At 38.7% G+C, this 21,579-nt stretch overlaps 2 protein-coding genes across 4 annotated transcripts in view; one reads left to right on the forward strand and one right to left on the reverse strand.

The window, feature by feature from the left end:
* Nucleotides 1-15,695, reverse strand: part of RPS6KB1 (ribosomal protein S6 kinase, 70kDa, polypeptide 1) — a 48,724-nt gene extending 33,029 nt beyond the window's left edge. Inside the window, exons 1-4 of one of the 3 annotated variants that reach the window (XM_008578765.1) lie at nt 15,516-15,695; nt 6,859-6,908; nt 5,721-5,841; nt 4,312-4,380 (exon numbers count right to left, since the gene is read on the reverse strand). In XM_008578765.1, the coding sequence (XP_008576987.1) occupies nt 4,312-4,380; nt 5,721-5,841; nt 6,859-6,908; nt 15,516-15,656 (381 nt within the window). In that variant the 5' untranslated portion in view covers nt 15,657-15,695. Of the gene's footprint in view, nt 1-4,311; nt 4,381-5,720; nt 5,842-6,858; nt 6,909-14,916; nt 14,949-15,515 lie in introns of those variants that run through there. The other 2 variants (XM_008578766.1, XM_008578767.1) reach the window with 2 other exon arrangements.
* A 270-nt stretch (nt 15,696-15,965) lies between these two features.
* The window catches only part of TUBD1 (tubulin, delta 1), a 13,338-nt gene continuing 7,724 nt past the window's right edge, over nt 15,966-21,579 (forward strand). Inside the window, exons 1-5 of the mRNA XM_008578770.1 lie at nt 15,966-16,140; nt 17,002-17,217; nt 18,761-18,908; nt 19,873-20,089; nt 20,889-21,120. Coding sequence (XP_008576992.1) covers nt 17,046-17,217; nt 18,761-18,908; nt 19,873-20,089; nt 20,889-21,120 — 769 coding nt within the window. The 5' untranslated portion in view covers nt 15,966-16,140; nt 17,002-17,045. The remainder of the gene's footprint in view (nt 16,141-17,001; nt 17,218-18,760; nt 18,909-19,872; nt 20,090-20,888; nt 21,121-21,579) is intronic.

Here is a 21,579-nt window from a genome sequence, read left to right on the forward strand (position 1 = left end):
GGAGCGCTGCTGCGCTCCCAGCGCCACACTCTCCCGAGTGCGCCACGGGCTCGGCCCTTATTTTATTTTTTTTTAAAAGATGACCGGTAAGGGGATCTTAACCCTTGACTTGGTGTTGTCAGCACCACGCTCACCCCGTGAGCTAACTGGCCATCCCTATATGGGATCCGAACCCGTGGCTTTGGTATTATCAGCACCACACTCTCCCGAGTGAGCCACGGGCCGGCCTGCCAAAGTTTATTTTCTAACCCAACCTGTCATGTTAAATTTCTTATCCACAGATCAAATTTTTGCTTGGGTTGAAACTGTCAGCTGCATTTCAAATTATTGTTCACTTTGACTTCCATCATCTTTTTCTCACCTGGTTTTCCTTTTCTTCATCTACTAACAATTTTTAATTATTTCTCTTCCCTTTTTTATTCTTGAAACATTAATTTCCCTCGTCTAATCCTCTATGCATTTGTTCTATGTTCACATTCATATCCTTTTTTTTTTTTGTCTTTTTTGTCTTTTTCCGTGTCCGGCAACGGATCGCAACCCTCAGTGTTGCCCCCGTACCGGACCGGGGACCGGCAACGGGATTGCAACCCTCGGTGTTGCTCCCGCGCCTTGCTCAGCCAGTGAGCGGGAACCAGTCTGTATGTGGGATCCGAACCCTCGGGTGGGAGCGCCGCCGCACTTCCCAAGCGGTGCACTTATCCAGTGCGCCACCAGGCCGGCCCTATAATTTTTTTTGAAAAGTCATTTTGATTGTCTTTTAAAGCAGTTCTCTACTAAACTTTTTTTCTTTGTTTGTTTGTTTGTTTTGTTTGTTTGTTCGTTTGTTTTTTGTCCTTTTTGAGACCGGCCGCACCACGCTCAGCCAGTGAGTACTGTGAGCGCACCGGTCATCCCTATATAGGATCCGAACCCGCGGCGGGAGCGCTGCTGCGCTCCCAGCGCCGCACTCTCCCGAGCGCGCCACGGGCTCAGCCCAACTAAACTTTTGTTTTAAGACAGTGGAATCTTTTCAGAAATTAATCCCAAATAACAAGAACAAGAAACTGAACATACATAATCCATCTTCAGTAAAACCAGGAGCTGAAAGGGCTGGCTGGTTAGCTTAGTCGGTTAGAGCGTGGTATTGCTAATAACAAGGTCCAGGGTTTAATCCCTGTACTGACCAGCCATCAAAAAATAATAAAAACAAAACAAAACTAGGAGACAAGTGGAACCCCACACCTCAAAAGATAAAGATAGAGTGGGAATAAAGCAATGTCTTAGTAGAGTTGGATAAGATCAAACCTAAATGCCTGCAAAGGGGAATAACACAAAAGAAGATGACTCTAGCAAAAGTCAAAAGTTAAAGGCAAAAATAAAAAGGAACAAAAATAGAAGCATTAGAGACTGCAGAAGGGCTGGCCAGTTAGCTAAGTTGGAGCACAGCCTTATAACAGCAAGATCACGGGTTTGTATCCCCATACTGGCCAGCCAACAAAAAAAAAAAAAAAAGAGAGAGAGAGTGAGAGAGAGACTGCAGAAGGTGGAAGGCTAAAAAGAGAGAGATTATCTGAAAGTCTGTATAAGAAACAGACCAAAAAAGTCCCCATCCCTCATTAAGCCAAAGAACTACCCTTAGGAGAAGTGTACTCTCCAGAAAAAAATGTGAAGGATTAGATATAGAGTGAAGTGCTAAAGTAAAAACTCGACTTATGAAAGTCTACATGGTTGCTTTTTTTTTTTTTTTTTTTTGCGGCTGGGTGATACAGGGATCTGAACCTGTGACCTTGGGTTTATAAGGCTGTGCTCTAGCCAACTGAGCTAACTGGCCATCCAAATGTCCACATGGTGAAAGGTAAGATCTCCATCTCCTCTCTCTCACCCAGCTCCAGAAAGCTTTTTCCAGGCAAGAATGGAGGATCTTTCTCAGCACCAACTGATCCACCACAGAAAAAAGACATACAGACACTATTATTTGGAAGTTCTTGGTCACCTAACAGCTAACCACTTGACTGCCCTACAGGGAAGCCTACACACACAGAACTTCTAATCGGCTTTTCAGAGCTCCACTCATATATATGAACAATCAATGAGAGACACCGGACATCTAAAGGAGGCCTCTAACTTCTGGAAGAAAGAGTCAAAGTCAAGGCCGGCCCGTGGCTCACTCAGTACATGCCGGTGCTGATAACACCAAGGCCACGGGTTCGGATCCTATATAGGGATGGCCGGTTTGCTCACTGGCTGAGCGTGGTGCTGACAACACCAAGCCAAGGGTTGAGATCCCCTTACCGGTCATCTTTAAAAAAAAAAAAAAAAAAAGAAAGAGTCAAAGTCAAAGAAAATAGGAATGCAGAAAAGAGACACAATGTCTGGAACAAAAGAGCATTTCAAAGGATTATAATTAAAACCTTCAGAGGTATAAGAGAAGATAATATACTTATAAAACAGGTTGCTATAATAAGAGAAAGCAACACGAAGAGTGCTAGGGAACCACAAATACGATAGTAAAAAAAAAATTCAGTGAAAGAAAGCAAACAAAAAACCACAGAAATGGACAAATGGAAAAGATAAGAAAAATTAGATTCTGTGGATTGATTGTGTCCCCCAAAGTTCATATATTAGAAGCTTAATTCCCACTGTAACTGTTGAGAGCAGGAAATCCTATTATGGTAGTTGAACGGTGGGGCCTTGAAGAGGTAATTAGACTGTAGGACCATGTCATAGTGAATGTATTAATAATGGTGGTCAGGGGTGTGGTTCTTAAGGTTTTAAAAGGAGAGCACGTGAGAGTTTCTCTCTCTCTGCTCCACCATTTTCTGCCATGTGAGACCCCTGGGTCACTGTCACCACCACCAAGAAGACCCTCATCAGATGTGTTCCCTGGACTTCAGACTTCTCAGCCTCAGAAACTGTAAGCAATAAATTTTGTTTTCTTATAAATCACCCAGTTCCCGGTATTTTGCTATAAGCAACAAAAATGGACTACTACATTAGATGATCAGTCCAGGAGGCACAACATCCAAGAGGAGAAAACAGTGAGAAAGAAATTATCAGAGATAGGGCCGGCCCGTGGCTCACTCGGGAGAGTGTGGTGCTGATAACACCAAGGCCACGGGTTCGGATCCCATATAGGGATGGCCGGTTTGCTCACTGGGTGAGCGTGGTGCTGACAACACCAAGTCAAGGGTTAAGATCCCCTTACCGGTCATCTTTTTTTTTAAAAAAAAAAAAAAGAAAGAAATTATCAGAGAAATCATACAAGAAAATTTCCTAGACCTTAAGGATTAAAGCTTTAAAAGAGTAGAAATGAATAAAATAATAAGAGTTAAAGCAAGATACATCACTATAAAAAATTAAGAGAATCAGAAATAAAGAAAATCTTAAATATTTTCACAGAAAAATAGGCCATATGTAAAGGATTGTTTAAAAACCATGTGTAAAGGGAATCAGAATGATAAGGGACTTCTCAACATAGACTCTCAAATATAGACAAAAATGGAGCAAAATTCTGAGTGAAAATGACTTTCAACTTCAAAACCATACCGAAAAAACAAACAATTATAAAGGTATAATAAAGAAAGAGATTCTCAAATATGCAATATTTTTTTAAAAATTTACCTTCATGTACCATTTCTCAGGTAGCCACTAGTAGATGGTCACCAAAATAAGGGAACAAGGACATAAACTAAGAAAAAGGATGATATGGGACCCAGGAAACAAAGGAACATTGAAGGCACTGAGAGGATTCCAAGAATGGTGGTGAAGGGAGAGTCCGGCAATGACGGTATGCCTAGAGAGCTACCAGTCCAGAAGGAAACGGGGGGATAGAAAGTTCCAAAATGGATAACTCTAGGAAATAAATGGAACTGACAGATTACCTAATAAGTCTGATCAAAGAACATTAGACTGAAAGGTGTTTTACAGAATTCTTGGAAGATGTGGGAAGATAATAGTAGATTCAAAGAAAGCAAAGCAAAATGAAAGGAGGGGTAGGGAGCAGTTAGAGAGATTACAATCCTTAGCTATCATAGTAGGAAGTCAATACATAACTCTAAGACTGCTGAATTAAGAGACAGCAGTACATGCTTATTACTTAGAAATATGGAGACCAGAAATAGCTAAGAGTTACGACAGAGAAGAAGTGAAAGTGCTCTCCTTCCCACCCTCATCAAGCAGAAATAAAACAGAAATAGCAACAAAAAAATAAATCTCACATTCTAAAAGGAATTATAATTATGTTAGAAATACATTTTTTGACTGAGCATTTTTGGCCAAAATTTTATAGCAATTAAGAATATAGTGTGGGGGGAAAAGGGGTGGGGGAATCACCTTTTTAAGCACCTTCATGGCAAATATTTTCCCAGTATTTGCTCCTGTTACTTTTCGTACTTGAAAAACCTGGATAAAAAAATAAGTGTTCGTGTGTTATTAAAAGCCAAACTATGTCAGTCATATTCCCTTAATTCCTATTTATAAGAAAATAATACAGTAGTTTATATGCTTAAGAATTAGTACCACAAAGGACTGTGTACAAAAGTGATTAGCTGAAAGAATAGATCACATTAAATTAGTAGTAAAATGTGAAACATGGGACTTTCCTGTTTAGTCTGCTGCCATCTGGTGGCAAAGTTGGGCAATGACCATCTAACAATGAGGACTCAATGTTATTCTACACAGAAAATCGTAGTTTCCTTAGAACATAATCAGGGTTCCCAGAAGTATAATACCAAATTTAAAAATTATAAAATATCTCATAAATTTCTTTCAGGGATTCCACTGTTCTTCCTTCACATAAAACTATTTAATAACAGTTGACAGAAAATTACCATTATTAAAATGGCTAGTTATTAAATATTTTCATGCAATAGCTAAAAGGATTCCACTGTTCTTCCTTCACATAAAACTATTTAATAACAGTTGACAGAAAATTACCATTCTTAAAATGGCTAGTTATTAAATATTTTCATGCAATAGCTAAAGTATGTGAGATTCAAAATGCATGTGTTACACATTCAGGATGATTAGAACATATTAGAATGTTCCCTTAAGCCTAAAAAGCTACAAATGTCACGCTATGCAAAAATTATCACTATACAATAGCATAAATAGTTCTTAAACTTAATCCTAACCATGTTGTTATCTAGTTGTCTTTCGATAGAGAATGTCTAGATGTAAGTTTTCTTGGGCAGAACTCGTAAAGGTGAGATCTTAAGTTAGAATGCCTTGGGATAAACTATGAAACTAAGAAGTTTACTTCAATTTTCTTCTCCCTTTTTATATTCCTTCAGCTTCCCTAACTCTATTCTATTTTTCCAGATATTGTAAATCAAAGAAAACCAATTCAGATTGTCTCAATAAGAGATAACAACTTAAAGTGGCATGCTTATTGAAAGTAAGGTGTGGTTTGTTTGTTTTTAAAGAGGATACCTTAAACAGGGTAACACTTAACCAAAGGAAAGAATAAATCCGGCAATAACAGACTTTGCCTGGAACAGTTGACTATTCAAAAAATATTGACTGAGTACCTATTACGTGCCAGGCTTTTACATGTGTGGTGGCAGGACAAGAAGGGAAACTGAACTTTTGTATATCCGTCAAATCACACCAGGGAAACAGTCACACTCATATCCTTTGCTGATGGCTAACAAACAAATATTGAAGATGACTGCTGGAACCAGGGTATAAAAATCAATCTACCCAAGACAGACAACAGCTCTCATTTCAAAAATACTTCCTACCTTTCCATAGCCCCCTTTACCAAGTACCCGAAGTAGCTCAAAACACTCTGGTCTGATTTTTTCTGGCCCTCTGTTCACACTAGTTTCTGAGATTTCAAATTTCTCACAATGTTCCATGCCACTGGGAAGAAAAGCAAAACCAAAAGTAAATTTGCAAAAGTTAAATTACCTTCAGCATATTGTTAGAAAGAGGAAAAAGAGAAATATAATCCAATTAGGTAAAAGGAAAACAGTATATGAGAGCAAATTTAGTAGCTGTGCTCTAAGTAAACTGATGATTCAATGACAAGGCAGGTCAAGATTAGGGTAATTTGATAATCTCTTATGAGCTTGTTCATAGAATGTGCCATTGATTATTTTCATAAGCATCAAGCACCCCCAAATTAAAGTAAATTAGAACAAGTTTAAGTCAACAAAGGAAAAAAAAAAGTCTTCTAGTTATTCAAATTTAGTTCAATGTCTATGAGATTAGGTATTACCCAACCTCATTTGGCAACTTCAGCAGATAATCTGGGATCTTTCTAAAACTATCCTATTAGTTCACATCTTTATGCTATAAAAATTCTTGCTAATAAAATATCCATGCATCTTTCCATGTCTGGCTTTCCAAATTATTATCTTGATTTAAAGACTCCTAAAGGGGCAGCAATTGTATCTGTCATTTAAATGTTTTCTATATGAGTGATCTACTCAGTTTCATCCCATACTAAGGCTTTCTACATAAGGAGCAGATTAATCACCATACTCACCTAATGGGGCTTGTCTAAAATGACTTAAGATTGTATGAATCTGTTTGAATGATGCCCTAAAGCTGGGCATATCTACCAATTTTTCAGTAAGAAAAGGTTAGAAATGCAATTCTGTATATTAAACTAATAAAAATTCCTAACCAACTCAGATTCATATTCAGTATAATTTGAATTTGAGCGAATATCTTTTTCACAATATCCATCTCAAAACTCTGGGTAAATTATTATACTGATCAGATTTTAGTGCCAAACTCAATAAACCAAGTTTATAAATATCACTAGATATATAAGAACAGGTTATGGGAATCACATGATGGCTGTGAACTGAAACTGATATAACCTACTTGTAAGAAAGACAGCACAATGAAAATCTTTTCATATAAACTTACAGTTCATATGGTCCAACTCCCCCATGGTCCATGCTTTCATTTAACTGACCCTGAAAAATATGTTAAAGTTTTAGAAATAATCTCATAAATAGAAAATTTTAAAGTTTAATGCTTTGCCTCATAACTGAAAGAGAATAAAATAATCCAGCTTAAAAATTCTCTTTACTTGAATAACAGGCAAATATGGCAATGAACAAAATAAAGTCCCCAAACAATACTATCAGAATTTCACTTTTAATTTTATATGACAACTAAAATATAGAGGTTACTCATTGACAGTCTTAAAAAAAAAAAAAAAAAAAAAGAGACTTTTCCTTCAAAAATTGCATTTATCTATTAAAAAAATATATTTTGTGTATTATGAAACTAAAAGCATGACATTCTAAGAATAATTGGCTAAATCAAACAAGTGCTATTCTGATATGCTTCTGATACACAGACTAACATTATACTATGAACTAAGCCTAAGGTAACCACACCTAGTCCAAGATATGCAGTGTACAATGTAGCTGATTAAGGCAAAATAAATAGGCAGTACTCTCAAATAGTTAGGAGTCATGCTGGCCAAACATTTACTCTGACCACAGAATAAATGGGTGAAAATTTAATTAACTTTATATATACTAGCAATGAACAACCCAAAAATGAAATTAAGATAACTCCATTCACAACAGCATCAATAAGAATAGCTTAGAAAAAATTTGACAAAAGTATAAGACCTGTACATTGAAAACTATAAAACATTGCTGAAAAAAATTAAAGAAGATCTAAATAAATGGAAAGGCATTCCATGTTCATGAATCAGAAGACTTAACATTGTTAAAATGGCAACACTAACCAAATTAGTCTACAGATTCAACTGAATCCTATCAAAACCCTAGGTTCCTTTCTTGCAGAAATTGACAAGCTGATCCTCAAATTCATATAAAAACGCAATGGACCCAAAATAGCTAATACAATCTTGGAAAAGAATGAAGTTGAAGGACTGGCACTTTCTAATTTCAAAACTTACTACAAAACTACAGCAATCAAGACTGAACGATACTAGCACAAAGACAGATATGTAGGTCAATGGAATAGAATTCAGAGCCCAGAAATAAACTCTTACATTTATGGGTAACTGATTTTTCACAAAGACACCAAAAATATTGAATAGCAAAGAGAGAGTCTTTCAATAAAAGGTGCTGGGAGCTTTTCATAAGATGGCACCAAAGACAAAGAAGGAAGTTCTTGCCCTTGCCAAAGCAGAAGCCAAAGGAAAATCTTTGAAGGCCAAGAAGGCAGTACTGAACAGCATCCACAGCCACAGAAGAAAGAAGATCCACACATTACCCACTTTGCGGCAGTCCACGACCCTAAGGCTCTGGAGGCAACCCAAATATCATAGGAAGAGTGCCCCAAGAGAAACAAGCTTGACCACTACGCCATCATCAAATTTCCCCTGACCACTGAGTCTGCCATGAAGAAGATAGAAGACAACAGTATATTTGTGTTCATTGTGGATGTCAACATCAACAAGCACCAGATCAAACAAGCTGTGAAGAAGTTCTACAACACTGATGTGGCCAAGGTCAGTACTCTCATCAGGCATGATGGAGAGAAGGCATATGTTCAACTCAACCCTGACTATGATGCTTTGGGTGTTGTCAACAAAACTGGGATCTTCTAAACTGAGTCCAGCTGGCTAATTTTAAATATACATTTTAATTTGGACCCCCTACTTCACGACATACACAAAAATTAACTCAAAAGGGATCAAAGATCTAAATGTAAGAGTCAAAACTATAAAACTCTTTGAAGAAACATAGGAGGGAGTAAATCTTTATAATTTTGGGGTAGGTGATGATTTCTTACACACATCACCAAAAGCACAAATAATTAAAGAAAAAAAATTGATAAACTGTATATATTAAAAACTTTCGTGCTTCAAAAGACACCATCAAGAACGTGAAAACAAGCGCTGGCCAGTTACCTCACTTGGTTACAGTGTGGTGCTGATAACACCAAGGTCAAAGATTCAGATCCCCATACCGGCCAGCTGCCAAAAAAAAAAAAGTGTATACGTGTGGATGTCCTGGGCAATTGGTGTTTGTGCAATTAGTTTATATTAGTTTCTTCCAAATAGAGATAGTGACTATTCAGTTGGGGACTCAAAATGTGCAAAGAGGAATTTAATTGGGGAAGAATTTCATGAAATAGCAGTGAAAGGTGAGCCTTAAGTCTCCAAATTTCTGTTACCTTTCTGCAGTCATTTGAGAGGTGGTGGTCAGCTAATCCAAACTAAAGTGACATTGGGACAAAATTGTTCTTCCAGAGGGGTAAGACTCATGATTGAAGTTGAAAATGGGTACCTGCCAAAAAAAAAAAAGTGTATACACACACACACACACACACACACACATACATATATACACATATATATATATATATAAAGAACTACTACAACTCAATAATAAAAAATAAACAACCCAATTTTAAAAATGGGTTAGGATCTGAATAGGTATTTCTCCAAATAAGATATACATACATATACATATGGACAATAAGCACATGGAAAGATGTTCAACATCATTAGTCTGGGAAATGCAAATCAAAACCACACTGAGATAACACTTCACACTCATTAGGATGGCAATAATCAAAAAGACAGAAAAATAAAGTTTGGCAAGGATGTAAAGAAACTGGAACCCTCATATGCTGCTGGTGGGAATGTAAAATGCTACAACTGCTTTGGAAAATAGTTTAGCAGTGTCTTAAGAAGTTAAACATAGACTTACCATATGACCTAGCAAATCTATTCATAGGTAGATACTCAGAAGAAATGAAAGTACATGTTCCACAAAAACCTGGGCACAGGGCCGGCCCGGTGGCGCACTCGGTAGAGTGCGGCGCTTGGTAGCGCGGCGGCACTCCCGCCGAGGGTTCGGATCCCATATAGAGACCGGTCCGCTCACTGGTTGAGCGCAGTGCAGGCGTGACACCGAGGGTTGTGATCCCATTGCCGGTCACGGTACGGGCGCGACACAGAGGGTTGCAATCCCGTTGCTGGTCGCGGTACAGGCGCGACACCAAGGGTTGCGATCCTGTTACCAGTCATGAAAAAAAAAAAAAAAAAAAAAAAAAAAAAAAACCTGGGCACAAATATTCATAAAAGCTTTTTTCACATTCCAAATGAATATTCAAACAACTCATATGAACAAACAGGTGAATGGATAAACAAAATGCAGTATATCCACATAATGGAACACTACTTGGCCATAAAAAGGAATTAAGTACTGATCCATGTTACAACATAGGTGATCCGCAAAAATATTATGTTAAGTGAAAGAAGTCAGACACAAAAAGCCACATACTGTATGATTCAATTTATAAGGAATGTCCAGAAAAGACAAATCTACAGAGATAGTAAGAATAGTGGTTGCCTAGGGTTAGGGGTGAGGATGAGAAGTAATTGTAAATGGGCCCAAAGTTTCTGTTTAGGGTGATGGAAGTTTTCTAAAACTAGATTGTGGTGATGGTTGTACAACTCTATAAATATACTAAAAGTCACTGTATTGTAAAAACAAAACAAAACAAACTTGGCAGAAATTCAGAGTTATTGATATTTCAACATACTGCGTGGAAATGAGTATTCTTGAAAACAATCTAATTATGAAGTCTTTTAGTTTACACAAAAGTTTACCAGTTAATTGAGAATAAGCTCTGGGCTGGCCAACTAATTAGCTCAGATGGTTAGAACATGGTGCTGATAACTCCAAGGTCCAGGGTTTGATCCCTGTACCAGCCATCTGCCAAAAATAAATAAATAAATATTTTTAAAAATAAAAATTTAAAAAAGGCTCTAAAAATTAGAAGTCTTAAGCAATCAGTGTCAAAATTTTCGAATTCAAAAGACATTAAATGAACATATCTTTCTTCAAAGGTAGCAGTACATAGCCAAGAGATACACAATGAAAACTAATAGTATTTTCACAGGATAGATATTCAAATGCCCCCCAAAACAAATTTTTAGTCATAACCTGCTTATGGTATGAACAAGTTAAGATGATGTATGACATGAGGAATGTATGTATCATGATTAGAGAGAGGCAAATGGATGGGGCAGTATCAAGGTAAAAAAAAAAAGGATTCTCACAATTTCAACTGATACAGTTTCTTCTGTGTGTGAGGAGTGGGGACAGTTATGGTTAAACTTTTTTGTTTTTGTTTTGTCTCTGTTGCTCCATGTGATGGCTTCACTTAAAGACAAAAGACTAACTTCTCTAAGACGTGATAAAACTGGCACTACATAATTATTTTTTCTTTAATGTTAGTTTTGCTTAATTCTAAATTAAAGACCACAAAGTAGTTAACATTGAACCATGGCTTTGAAGCACACCTCACAAGATATGCCCTATGGCTATGTCTCATTTCTGGAGCTGGCCAGGCCTGTAATGACACCTGCATCTGTACTTTTGACTTCCTACCGTTATGTCTGGAACAGAAGCATTTGAGGCACAACTCTTCTCTGCTACTGAGTGTTACCTTTGGAAAAGTCTCACACCGGAAGCATCAAGCTAACATGTACATACTGACAACTTTCTTTCACAGGAAACTTTTTTCTGCTGCTTTAAGATTTATAACCCATCCAATGCCTTTTCTGTGTGTCACCATGACTGATAAAGTGGAACCCTGCTCATCTAAGGTACTATACAAAGATACACTGTTTCAAACTAGCCCACCAGAATGACTATTTGCAAAATTTTAAATTAAAAATGTATATAAATTCAAGTTAATAAGCCTAAAGTCCCAATGAAAGAAAGCACATTTTATAAAAATCTAAATAAATTGTTCCACTATGGGTGAAATTATCTTTAATCCTGATATTTATTAAATCAATTATCCCCTTGCCTGGCTCTTCACTAATGTTTCCTTATAAGATTCAATAACTCAGATGAGGGGCCGGCCTATGGCTCACTCGGGAGAGTGCGGTGTGGCTCACTCGGGAGAGTGCGGTGCTGATAACACCAAGGCTGTGGGTTCGGATCCCATATACGGATGGCCAGTTTGCTCACTGCGTGAGCGTGGTGCTGACAACACCAAGTCAAGGGTTAAGATCCCCTTACCGGTCGTCTTTAAAAAAAAAAAAAAATTGTTGCCACTTTTGGTAAGTATATATTACAAGGCAAGATAAGTATTGATAATGAGATTTTTTTCTATAATTTTTCATAATCATGAATATTTCAGTACATACCATCTATATAGCACTTTGTTTTTCAAACATTTTAAAACTTCATGCTCAATAAAAATCTGATGTTTCAATCTAAAACTTGTGCAGTAAGCCCGATTATTTCAAAATTTTGAATTAGTAGAGTAAAAAGTAAGAATTTTAAAAATTGCATTACAGTTTTCTACTACTCTTTTAATGATACAGAAAGCAGAGAAGATTCCAACATTTTCATAATCTAATGAAATTCTCTGGAAGAAATCTTTCCCTTAATTTCAACTAACTGCCCCAAATGATGCCATCACCGATGAAACAAAAAACAAAAAAGACATGAGCTCCCCCCAAAAAAACGCTCTTACCCACTGACTTTAATAGACATTCGTCTGAGATATTCAATCAGTCTTTTTTTAGTTAGGTAGCAGACATTCGACGTTGTACATAAATGTACCAGTTCAGTCTCATCTTTTACTCTCTGAAGAATTAAATAACCTATGAAAATACATATATTTACTAATATGAATTCACTCAAAAAGGCATATATCTCTAAATAGATTTTTTTAAAAAAACAAAACCATGTTAACACAGTTCTAAAAATACAGCACATCTAGTGTAACTGCATTTATTATTAAGTCTCTAGGCATAGACAGGGGTAAACTTGAATGATCAGTTCCTCGTCAATGAGTAACACTGACAAGCTATATTTCTATGAACTAGCTAATTGCTTAAAATGCCAGGATATTCTTAGAGTACGTTATATACTTTATTTAATGTACCCTCATTTTACAGACAAGAAGAAAGTGTCTGAGAGATTAAGCAATTTGCTCACATAGTCAGTGAGTATGGCCAAAGGGATTTGAATTCACTTTTGACACACCACAAAGAAGTACATTATGAACAAGACCAGTAAATGCAATAAAGAATCTGTGCAATGAAGCTCACTGAATTGACTCAGAAGACACTACCACTATGTAATCTTGGGCAATCATCTCTCTGGCCTATGCCTCAGTTTCCTTACTATAAAATGAAGAAGTAAGGCTACTCTGATATGCAGCAATGTTAAAAAAGTTCATGTAATAAATTAAAGGTTATAAATTCACAAACAGGAAATATAAGAAGATTTTCTAAGAATCTAAACTTCTCTTATTTTTCAGAATTTTTTATTTTTACTTTTTTATTTCAGGGTAATCTGGATGTCACTGAATCTCTTGGGTTGCCAACCCAATCCCACCCCAACTCTTCCCTTGTCCACCTTGAGGCACCTATTAAGAATAACACATTCTAAAGAAACATTTTCATCTCCAAAAAGTATTGCTAAGTAAGATATATCTTACTGAAGGCTCTTCCTCAAAATCCTCTTTAATTAACTCTGCTCTTTCCCTAACGTTCCTCTCCTCGAGGTTGTGGCCACATCTCTATTTTATATTTTCACCAATTTCTCTGGCCACGTCCTCACTCTCTCAAAATCCTACTTGTTTGTACCCAGCAAAACAAAAGCCCCAGAACACCTATTCCTGAAACACAACAAGAAAGACAAAACAAAACAAAAAACAACCACAGACAAAAAAAGAGGTCCCAGTTTAGAACAGAAATCTTAATACAGTATTGTATTTTCAAAGGACGATAAACCCACAGTCTGGAAATTCTATCCGTTCAGCTAATAAAACACCCTTCCTATCCAGTTTTCTCCCTTGCCCTGTTCCAAAGCCACTGCCATATGGAACCAATCAATGTAATTGATGAAAATATGGTATGTGTAATGAAAGTAATCCCGTATTTGTTTCAAATCATATTTAGTCTATCACTATGTTCCATTCAGAGGTTAACTGGAATTCCATACAAAAAGTTTGAAAAGAATGCACCTCTCTACCCACCTTCTCAACTGTGTGATTTTTATTTAGTCTCATTTGGCTATGAAAAGAATACTATTACTCTAGCCCACTTAGTTTTTTTTTGTTTTTTGTTTTTTTTTTTGTCTTTTTTTCCGTGTCCGGCAACGGATCGCAACCCTCAGTGTCGCCCCCGCACCGGGCCGGGGACCGGCAACGGGACCGCACCCCTCGGAGACGCTCCGGTGCCCCGATCAGCCCGTGAGCGGGAACCGGTCTGTATGTGGGATCCGAACCCTCGGGCGGGAGCGCCGCCGCGCTTCCCAAGCGGGGCACTATCCAGTGCGCCACCGGGCCGGCCCAGCCCACTTAGTTTTTAAAGTGTTCAAAGTTCTTTATACACAGAATCTCAATTTTTTGTCAACAGTAAGGGATATCTATTTGCCAGAGGAGAAAAACGAGGGGTGAGGGAAAGAAAGGGAAGCCCCTATGCAGTTAGAGCAAACATCGCAAACATCAGTCATTAATCCACGTACTCATCTAGACAATGAAATTTAGAACCTAAATTACCATGAAGCTATCACTGATGATAATTTGTCCAGAATCAGTGATATAGTACGGCAATACCACTTTTGAACTTCAGGTGCAATCTGTGATTTTTCAATAAGTTTATCTTGAAGAAAGAATGATATTCCACAAAGACTAACAAACTACTAAAACAGTAAAGGTAAAACCAAGCTGTGCATTAGAAAAAAACGATTCTAAATTCAGCACCCTAAATTATAGCAAGGAAAGCCCTCACACCACCATTCACAAGTCTCAGTTCAAGCAATTTATTTTTGGCAATCCAAATCACAGCTGTCAACACTTTTTTTCCACTCCAAAATTACATAAATTATTCTGAAAAAATACAGACATCTTCAACTTGGAAGAAAGTAAGTTACAAATGCCGTGTGTCATCATAAATACTTTTTAAAAAAAAGTCACACGGAAGGGGGTTTAAAAAAAAAAAGCAAACAAACAAACCCTGGAAGATGCAGCAGAGCCCCCTTGCTCCCGAAATAAAACTCCTGGTGGCTGTAACAGCAGCGGCAGTGCTACTCCCGACAGAAGTTTTCAGCTGTCACTTCTAACAGCTGAGCGCTTCCTAGGAGAGAAGCGACAGGCCGAGAAAAGAGGTGGTTGTGGGAGGTCTGAAGATTTAAAACTTGAAATCTTACACTCGAAACCCTTCTGCACTTCACCTGTACTTACGGGACACCCAGTGATCGCAGTCCCCCTTACCCCCAACACACGCTCACATCACTCGCGCCCCGCCACACTCAAGTCCAACAGCTGAATCGACCACGCGCCCTTTCTCTTTCCCTCTTCAAACAAATTGCTCGGGCTGCGCTGATCTGGGGCTAAGGGCGCGACCTGCACCTGCGAGCCCTGCAGAGGCCTCACACCTAGGGCCAGGTCCGCCCCGCTCGCTCCCCCGCCTCTGGCCGCGCTGGGTTTCAGCTCCTCCCGGAGACTACTCGCGCCCCCCAGGGTCTCCGCACTCTAGGACACGCCGGGCTTCCTGGACCCGCGCCGCCGCCCTGGCCCTGTCACCTCGGGCCCCCCGGGACCCCGGGCCTCACCCCCTCCTCCAGCTCATCCTCAGAGCCCGCGTCCTCTGGCTGGTCCAGGTCTATGTCAAACACTCCTGCCATGTCCTCAGCTTCCCTGTCTCGGAAGTCTGGCGCTGGGTAAAAGCCGTCCCGCCTCCGTCGTCGCCTCATGGGCCCGGACCCGCCGCAGCCACTGCCGCCACCGCCGCCATCACCGGCTGCTTAGGCTTAGTGCGTCTGCGCCTAGGCCCTAGACCGGCTCCTCAAGTTCAGCGCTAGAGCATGCGTACACGGTTCCATGAAGCCAAACTATGGGCAACGGACATGCGTAGAACCATCGCCAGGTCCAGGTATGACAGAAACATGCGCAAAACACCAGCCGAAAGCGCGCTTGGAGATTTGAGCATGCGCATTATTAACTAAAGCGTTTGATCAACAGTGAGCATGCGTACCATATCCGAAGTTGATAAATTGAAATTGAACATGGGTGATTAACCTTTCTGAAAAGGAAAAAAATACACAACACTCTTCACTTGCGGAATATGAGCGTTTATCCTCGGTAGCTTTTCAGTGTTGAAATTGAGCATGCGCGTAGCGAGAGGGTTGGTCCTCTGAAGTTTGAACAGAACAGAAACTGCTGGTTCGGGGACTGTCAGTGAGTGGCTTTAATGGGGGGCTCCTGGGGCCTGTGGGGAAAGTCTTGACTTGCTGTTTACTAGTTCGGTGGCCTTGAGAAAGTCACATAACCTTTCAGAGCTTCAGTTTCTTTATCTGTAAAATGAGGGTAATAGCACCTACTTTGCAGGTTTAAAATTGTAAGTATAGAATCTGGCTTACAAGCCGCTGCTCATTTCCAGAACTGCATAAACCTGATGTGAGGTCTTTATCAAAAATTGTCTCTTTTCTTTGTTAAAAATGATGAAGACCTGCGGTGACATTTCATCTGGTCTTCTTTCTCTAAGCTTCATCTTTCTTGCTGTCCTTCCTGAGCTAAACACAAAACCTTTCTTATAAGTCTTAGTAAAGTTATCAGGCCAGAAAGGTGGTTTGGTTAGTGGAGAGAAAGAAAGTTATTATTGAGAAAAGAGAAAATTAATGCTGATTGAATGTACGATTGTTGAGCTAACGTCTGCATTTTATGTGTCCATGTGGTGTGAAGTGTGTACGTTAATTCGTTCAACCAGCATTTGTTTTCTTTTGTCTTGCTGTAAATGCATGCTTAGGAAAATAGTACAAATCAGATTTGGGAAACTATTGAGCTGTCTAAGTGGACTTGGATGCAGTATATCACACATACCAAAATCATGTAGAGTAAGAGAAGAACTTCCTTGAATGACTGGCTCCTTAGACAACGTGGCTATTTCATTTACAACTCCATATACATATATGGCATTTTAAAATTATTTTTTATTGGTGTATAATTAACACATATGACATTTTATTTGTTCTTATTAGTAATGTAGTGGGGAAAAAAGCCTATATTTTTTTCTCAAAGCCTATGTTTTTTCTATTACAGGTTGCTCACTTTTTTGAGGGAATAGGCCTAGTTTGTGGCTCATCATGTCAATAGTAACAGTGCAACTTGGTCAGTGTGGCAATCAGATTGGTTTTGAAGTGTTTGATGCCTTATTTAGCGACTTAAACTGTTCCCAGGTACTCTGCTCTAGGAAAGATACTGAGGCATATCAAGCATCTTGCAAAGAAAGATTCTTCAGTGAGGAAGAAAATGGAGGTATGTGTGTTCCACTGGTTACTCTGACATAACCAGCCTCCTCAAGGCCAGGCCCTCCACATGGTGTCTGAACCCCATTTCTTCCCATCTCACTTGCCTTCAGCCCTTTGTTTCTATGTTAACAACTTTTGTCTCTCCAGTGGCATCCTCCCCTCAGTAACTGAGCATGCTCAAATCTCACCAATCTAAAACTAAACAAAACAAAACTTATCTCTTGACTTGGCTTTCTTCTTCCGTCTTATCTCTTTGCCTTATCATCCAAGATTCTCAAAGAAGAACTCTGCTTAACTAACTAGAATCCTGCTTATGCTCCCACAACACCACTGAAGCTGCTCTAAGAAAAGTATCGAATGACCTCCTGGTTACCAGATCCAACTGCTGTTTTTCTTTTCTAATTCACTTAAGTCTCTACTGGATTTGATAATATTAACTATAGAATTCCCTCCTTAAAACTCCTCTTGACTCACTGAACTTTTCTTCTCCAGTGATTGCATCTCAGGCTCTCCTCTGTCCTTATTTGTATAGTTCTCTCTGGGCAATTTCAGTCACTCTCATGCAACTGATTAGTGGACATGTCCACCTGCATCTCCCATGTAAGTTTCAAACTCAACTCCATGCCCAAAGCACTCATTATCTTTCCTTTTACAACTTGCTCTCTTACCGCCAACATACCATCAAACATCAAGATCTGTTTATTTTACCTCCTGTCATTTATTTCTTCAAACTGTTCTCCCTTTTCCATCTTCAACTGTCATTGTCTTAGTTCTGGCTGTTGTCCTGTCTCACCTGGACTATTTGAAGTCGCTCCTAGATTTCCCTGTCTGGAGTCTTGTGTCTATCACATCTGCTCTCACATCTGTGTATTCCTACCCTGCTTGAAAATTTTCAGTGGTTTATCATTGCCTATATGATAAAGTTCAAACTTTTTGGCATTGACTGTAAGGATTTCCAAGATCTTAGCCCTGCCTGCCTTTCATCTCCATCCATTACTTTTTCTATCCCCTACTTACCCATCTTCTGCCCCAACAATTCTGAGCTGCATGTTGTGTCCGTGCTATTCTGTACCTCTGAATATACTGCTCCTTTGGTGTGGATTTGTTGTGGGTTTTATCATGTCATACTGTGATTAAGTGTTGATGTGTTTTTCTGTCTCCCACTAGTCCTTCTGGGGCTAGTTTGACACCGTCTTCATCCCTGTATTTCCCTGATGTTTGTAGACCTGACCCACCTGATCATTTTAGCCCACACTGATTCATCCTGCTTAGCTCTATGAACATCTGCATATACCTGCCCATGCCCACCTGGATTTCTAAGAAGTATGACAGATCTTTCTATCCCTAACCCCTGGATTTTTTTTTTTTTTCCTGGACCTAGAAGTTTGTGCTGTGTTACCCAAATAAGAAATATGAGAGGCTGGCCAGTTAGCTTAGTTGGTTAGAGCGTGGTGTTACAACACCAAGGTCAAGGGTTCGGAAACCCATACCAGCCAAAAACCAAAAAAAAAAGACATACGAAATGTTTTGTTTTGTTTTTATTTTTCTAGTTCCAGTTGCCCGGGCTGTACTTGTTGACATGGAACCTAAGGTTATCAATCAAACACTGTCAAAGGCTGCTCAGTCTGGCCGATGGAAATATGGTCAGCATGCATGCTTCTGTCAAAAACAAGGTTCTGGAAACAACTGGGCATATGGGTAAGAGTAATTTCCCAGGGCTAGCTGGTTAGCTCAATTGTTTAGAGCGTGGTACTGATAAGGTCCGGGATTTGATCTCTGTATTGGCCAGCTGCACCCCCCCAAAAAAAAAATGTGAAAAAGAATAATTTCTCATGATTTTCAGTTTAGTTACATCTATGTAGTAGTCTGTGAATAGACAGTGTAGTTACAACTGCACAGTTGATATACTGAGCACATAATCTTGAAATTACTATTCTAAAATTTAGAATTTAAAAACACAAAAAAAGAATGAAAACAAATAAATAAATAAAATTTAGAATTCGACTTCACCCAGAAGAAACTCTTATCCTATCTCTATGTCTGTGCTTCGGGTACAGGAAATAATGAAAACAAGGGTCTCTTGCAGCAGGGTCTTCCATCTTCTTCAAACATGCTGTGAACTAACTTGTTATCAATATAGTATCCTTATGTGGCAGGTATTCCAGTTATAGGGAATACTACAAGACAATAATTCCAAAACTTTACTGCACATTAGAATTTCCTGGGGTTCTCTGGGAAATCCCAATGTCTGACTTCCAGAAATTCTGATTTAATGGTTTGGGGTGAAGCCAGATGTTGGGATTTTTGAAAGCTCCGCAGGTGACTTTCATGTGCAGCAAAGTTTCAGAGCTACTATTTTAGGATTACTGTTATGAACATTAAATATGTTGTACCATGAATTTGTAGAACTACCTGGTAACTGAAAGCTCCAGCTAAAGAGAACTTTCTGTATACTATAAACTTACTCTTCTAGCAGTCCTGTTAAATATATTTAACTTGCATATTTAAAATTTTGTTAGTCATGATACTTATACCTTTCATAAGAGTTATTTTAGTTCCATAGCTTTGAAAAGACCTCTCTATCCTATTTCTTTTTCTCTGTATTGCATCATTCTGATTAAATTGAAAGGAGTTTGTATTTGTCTCTTTTACCATTGCATAGTTACTCTGTTCATGGACCCAGGCATGAAGAATCTATAATGAACATAATCCAGAAGGAAGTAGAGAAATGTGACTCTTTGAGTGGTTTTTTCATCATAATGAGTATGGCTGGGGGCACAGGATCAGGGCTAGGAGCCTTCATTACACAGAATTTGCAAGATCAGTACTCAAACTCTTTGAAAATGAATCAGATTATATGGCCTTATGGAACTGGTGAGGTATGAACATATTAATTGAAAATTTTATGTTTTGTATTTTTTGCAATCAAAGTAAATGTAGCTAGAAGATTAATCTTACCCTTTATTTGGAAACATTAAGTGACAGCTTCAAGAATGATTATACAATGTGGAACTTTGATGAACAATTCATTTAACTTTGCTTAAATTTTTCCAAACAAATAAGTTGTCTTTGTCTTTAAAAATTCCAAGAAGATGACTGTGCTTCTTCTCTCAGGAGCCCATTTCTGGGTTAGTCCCTCTGGCTACAGTATGTAAAGCAGGAACCTTGACCTCATGTTGGGGTTGATGACATTGCCAATCTTCAAATAATTTTCATTTCTTTCCTTTGGGAGGAAATTTTTACATAGGCCAATTTTCTTTCAGCCTTGTTAATCTTCAAATAATTTTCATTTCTTTCCTTTGGGAGGAAATTTTTACATAGGCCAATTTTCTGTTAATCAGCCTTGTAAAAAAAAAACAAAACGAAGGTGAGACAAGTCACTATAGGAAATGATTTAGGAAAGGAGTATGATAGTAATAGCCAGTGTTTGTTGTGCACTTACTACGTGCAAGGCACTGTTCTAGGTGCTTTACTTGCATTATGTCATTAGGTATACTTATTATCCCCGTTTAACAAATGAGGAAACCGAGGCATAGAGAGATTAAATAACTTGTCCAAGGTCATATAGCTAGAAAGTGACAGAGCCAGGATTTGAACCCAGGCAGGTTGCCTTTAGAACCTACACTCTTAACTACTATTCTCTCCTGCCTTTCTTATTTCTGCTCTTTTTCTCTCTAGGTTATCGTTCAGAACTACAACTCCATTTTGACTCTTTCTCACTTGTACCGATCTTCAGATGCTCTGCTTATTCATGAGAATGATGCTGTTCATAAGATCTGTGCAAAATTGATGAATATCAAGCAGATATCTTTCAAAGATATAAATCAAGTCCTTGCCCATCAGCTGGGAAGTGTGTTCCAGCCTACTTATTCTGCAGAAGGCTCATTTCACTACAGAAGAAACCCACTAGGTATGTGTCTCCCTGTAAGCTATTTGTAGGAAAGTCTTATGTTCTGAAAGTCTCGAAATTTATTCTTCATTGTCTCCTCCGCTCTGCCTGAAGATACATTCAGATCTCCCTCATCTCAAAAATCTTCCTTCAGACCTGCTTAGCTCTTCACTGTCTTACTGACAAGTTTTGAGAAGTTGCTAAATTCTAAAGAGTGGTGGCTATCCATTGACTCCATCCTTCAGGATTCCTTCTCTTCTTTTTTTTTTAATAACTTTACTGAGATATAATTCACCCATTTAAAGTATACAATCCAAGGGCCGGCCCGTGGCTCACTCGGTAGAGTGCGGTGCTGATAACACCAAGGCCACGGGTTCAGATCCTATATAGGGATGGCCGGTTTGCTCACTGGCTGAGCGTGGTGCTGACAACACCAAGCCAAGGGTTGAGATCCCCTTACCGGTCATCTTTTAAAAAAAA

This window comes from Galeopterus variegatus, unplaced genomic scaffold (assembly GCF_000696425.1).
Source record: "Galeopterus variegatus unplaced genomic scaffold, G_variegatus-3.0.2 Scaffold1755, whole genome shotgun sequence".
In the NCBI taxonomy this organism is placed as follows: domain Eukaryota; kingdom Metazoa; phylum Chordata; class Mammalia; order Dermoptera; family Cynocephalidae; genus Galeopterus; species Galeopterus variegatus.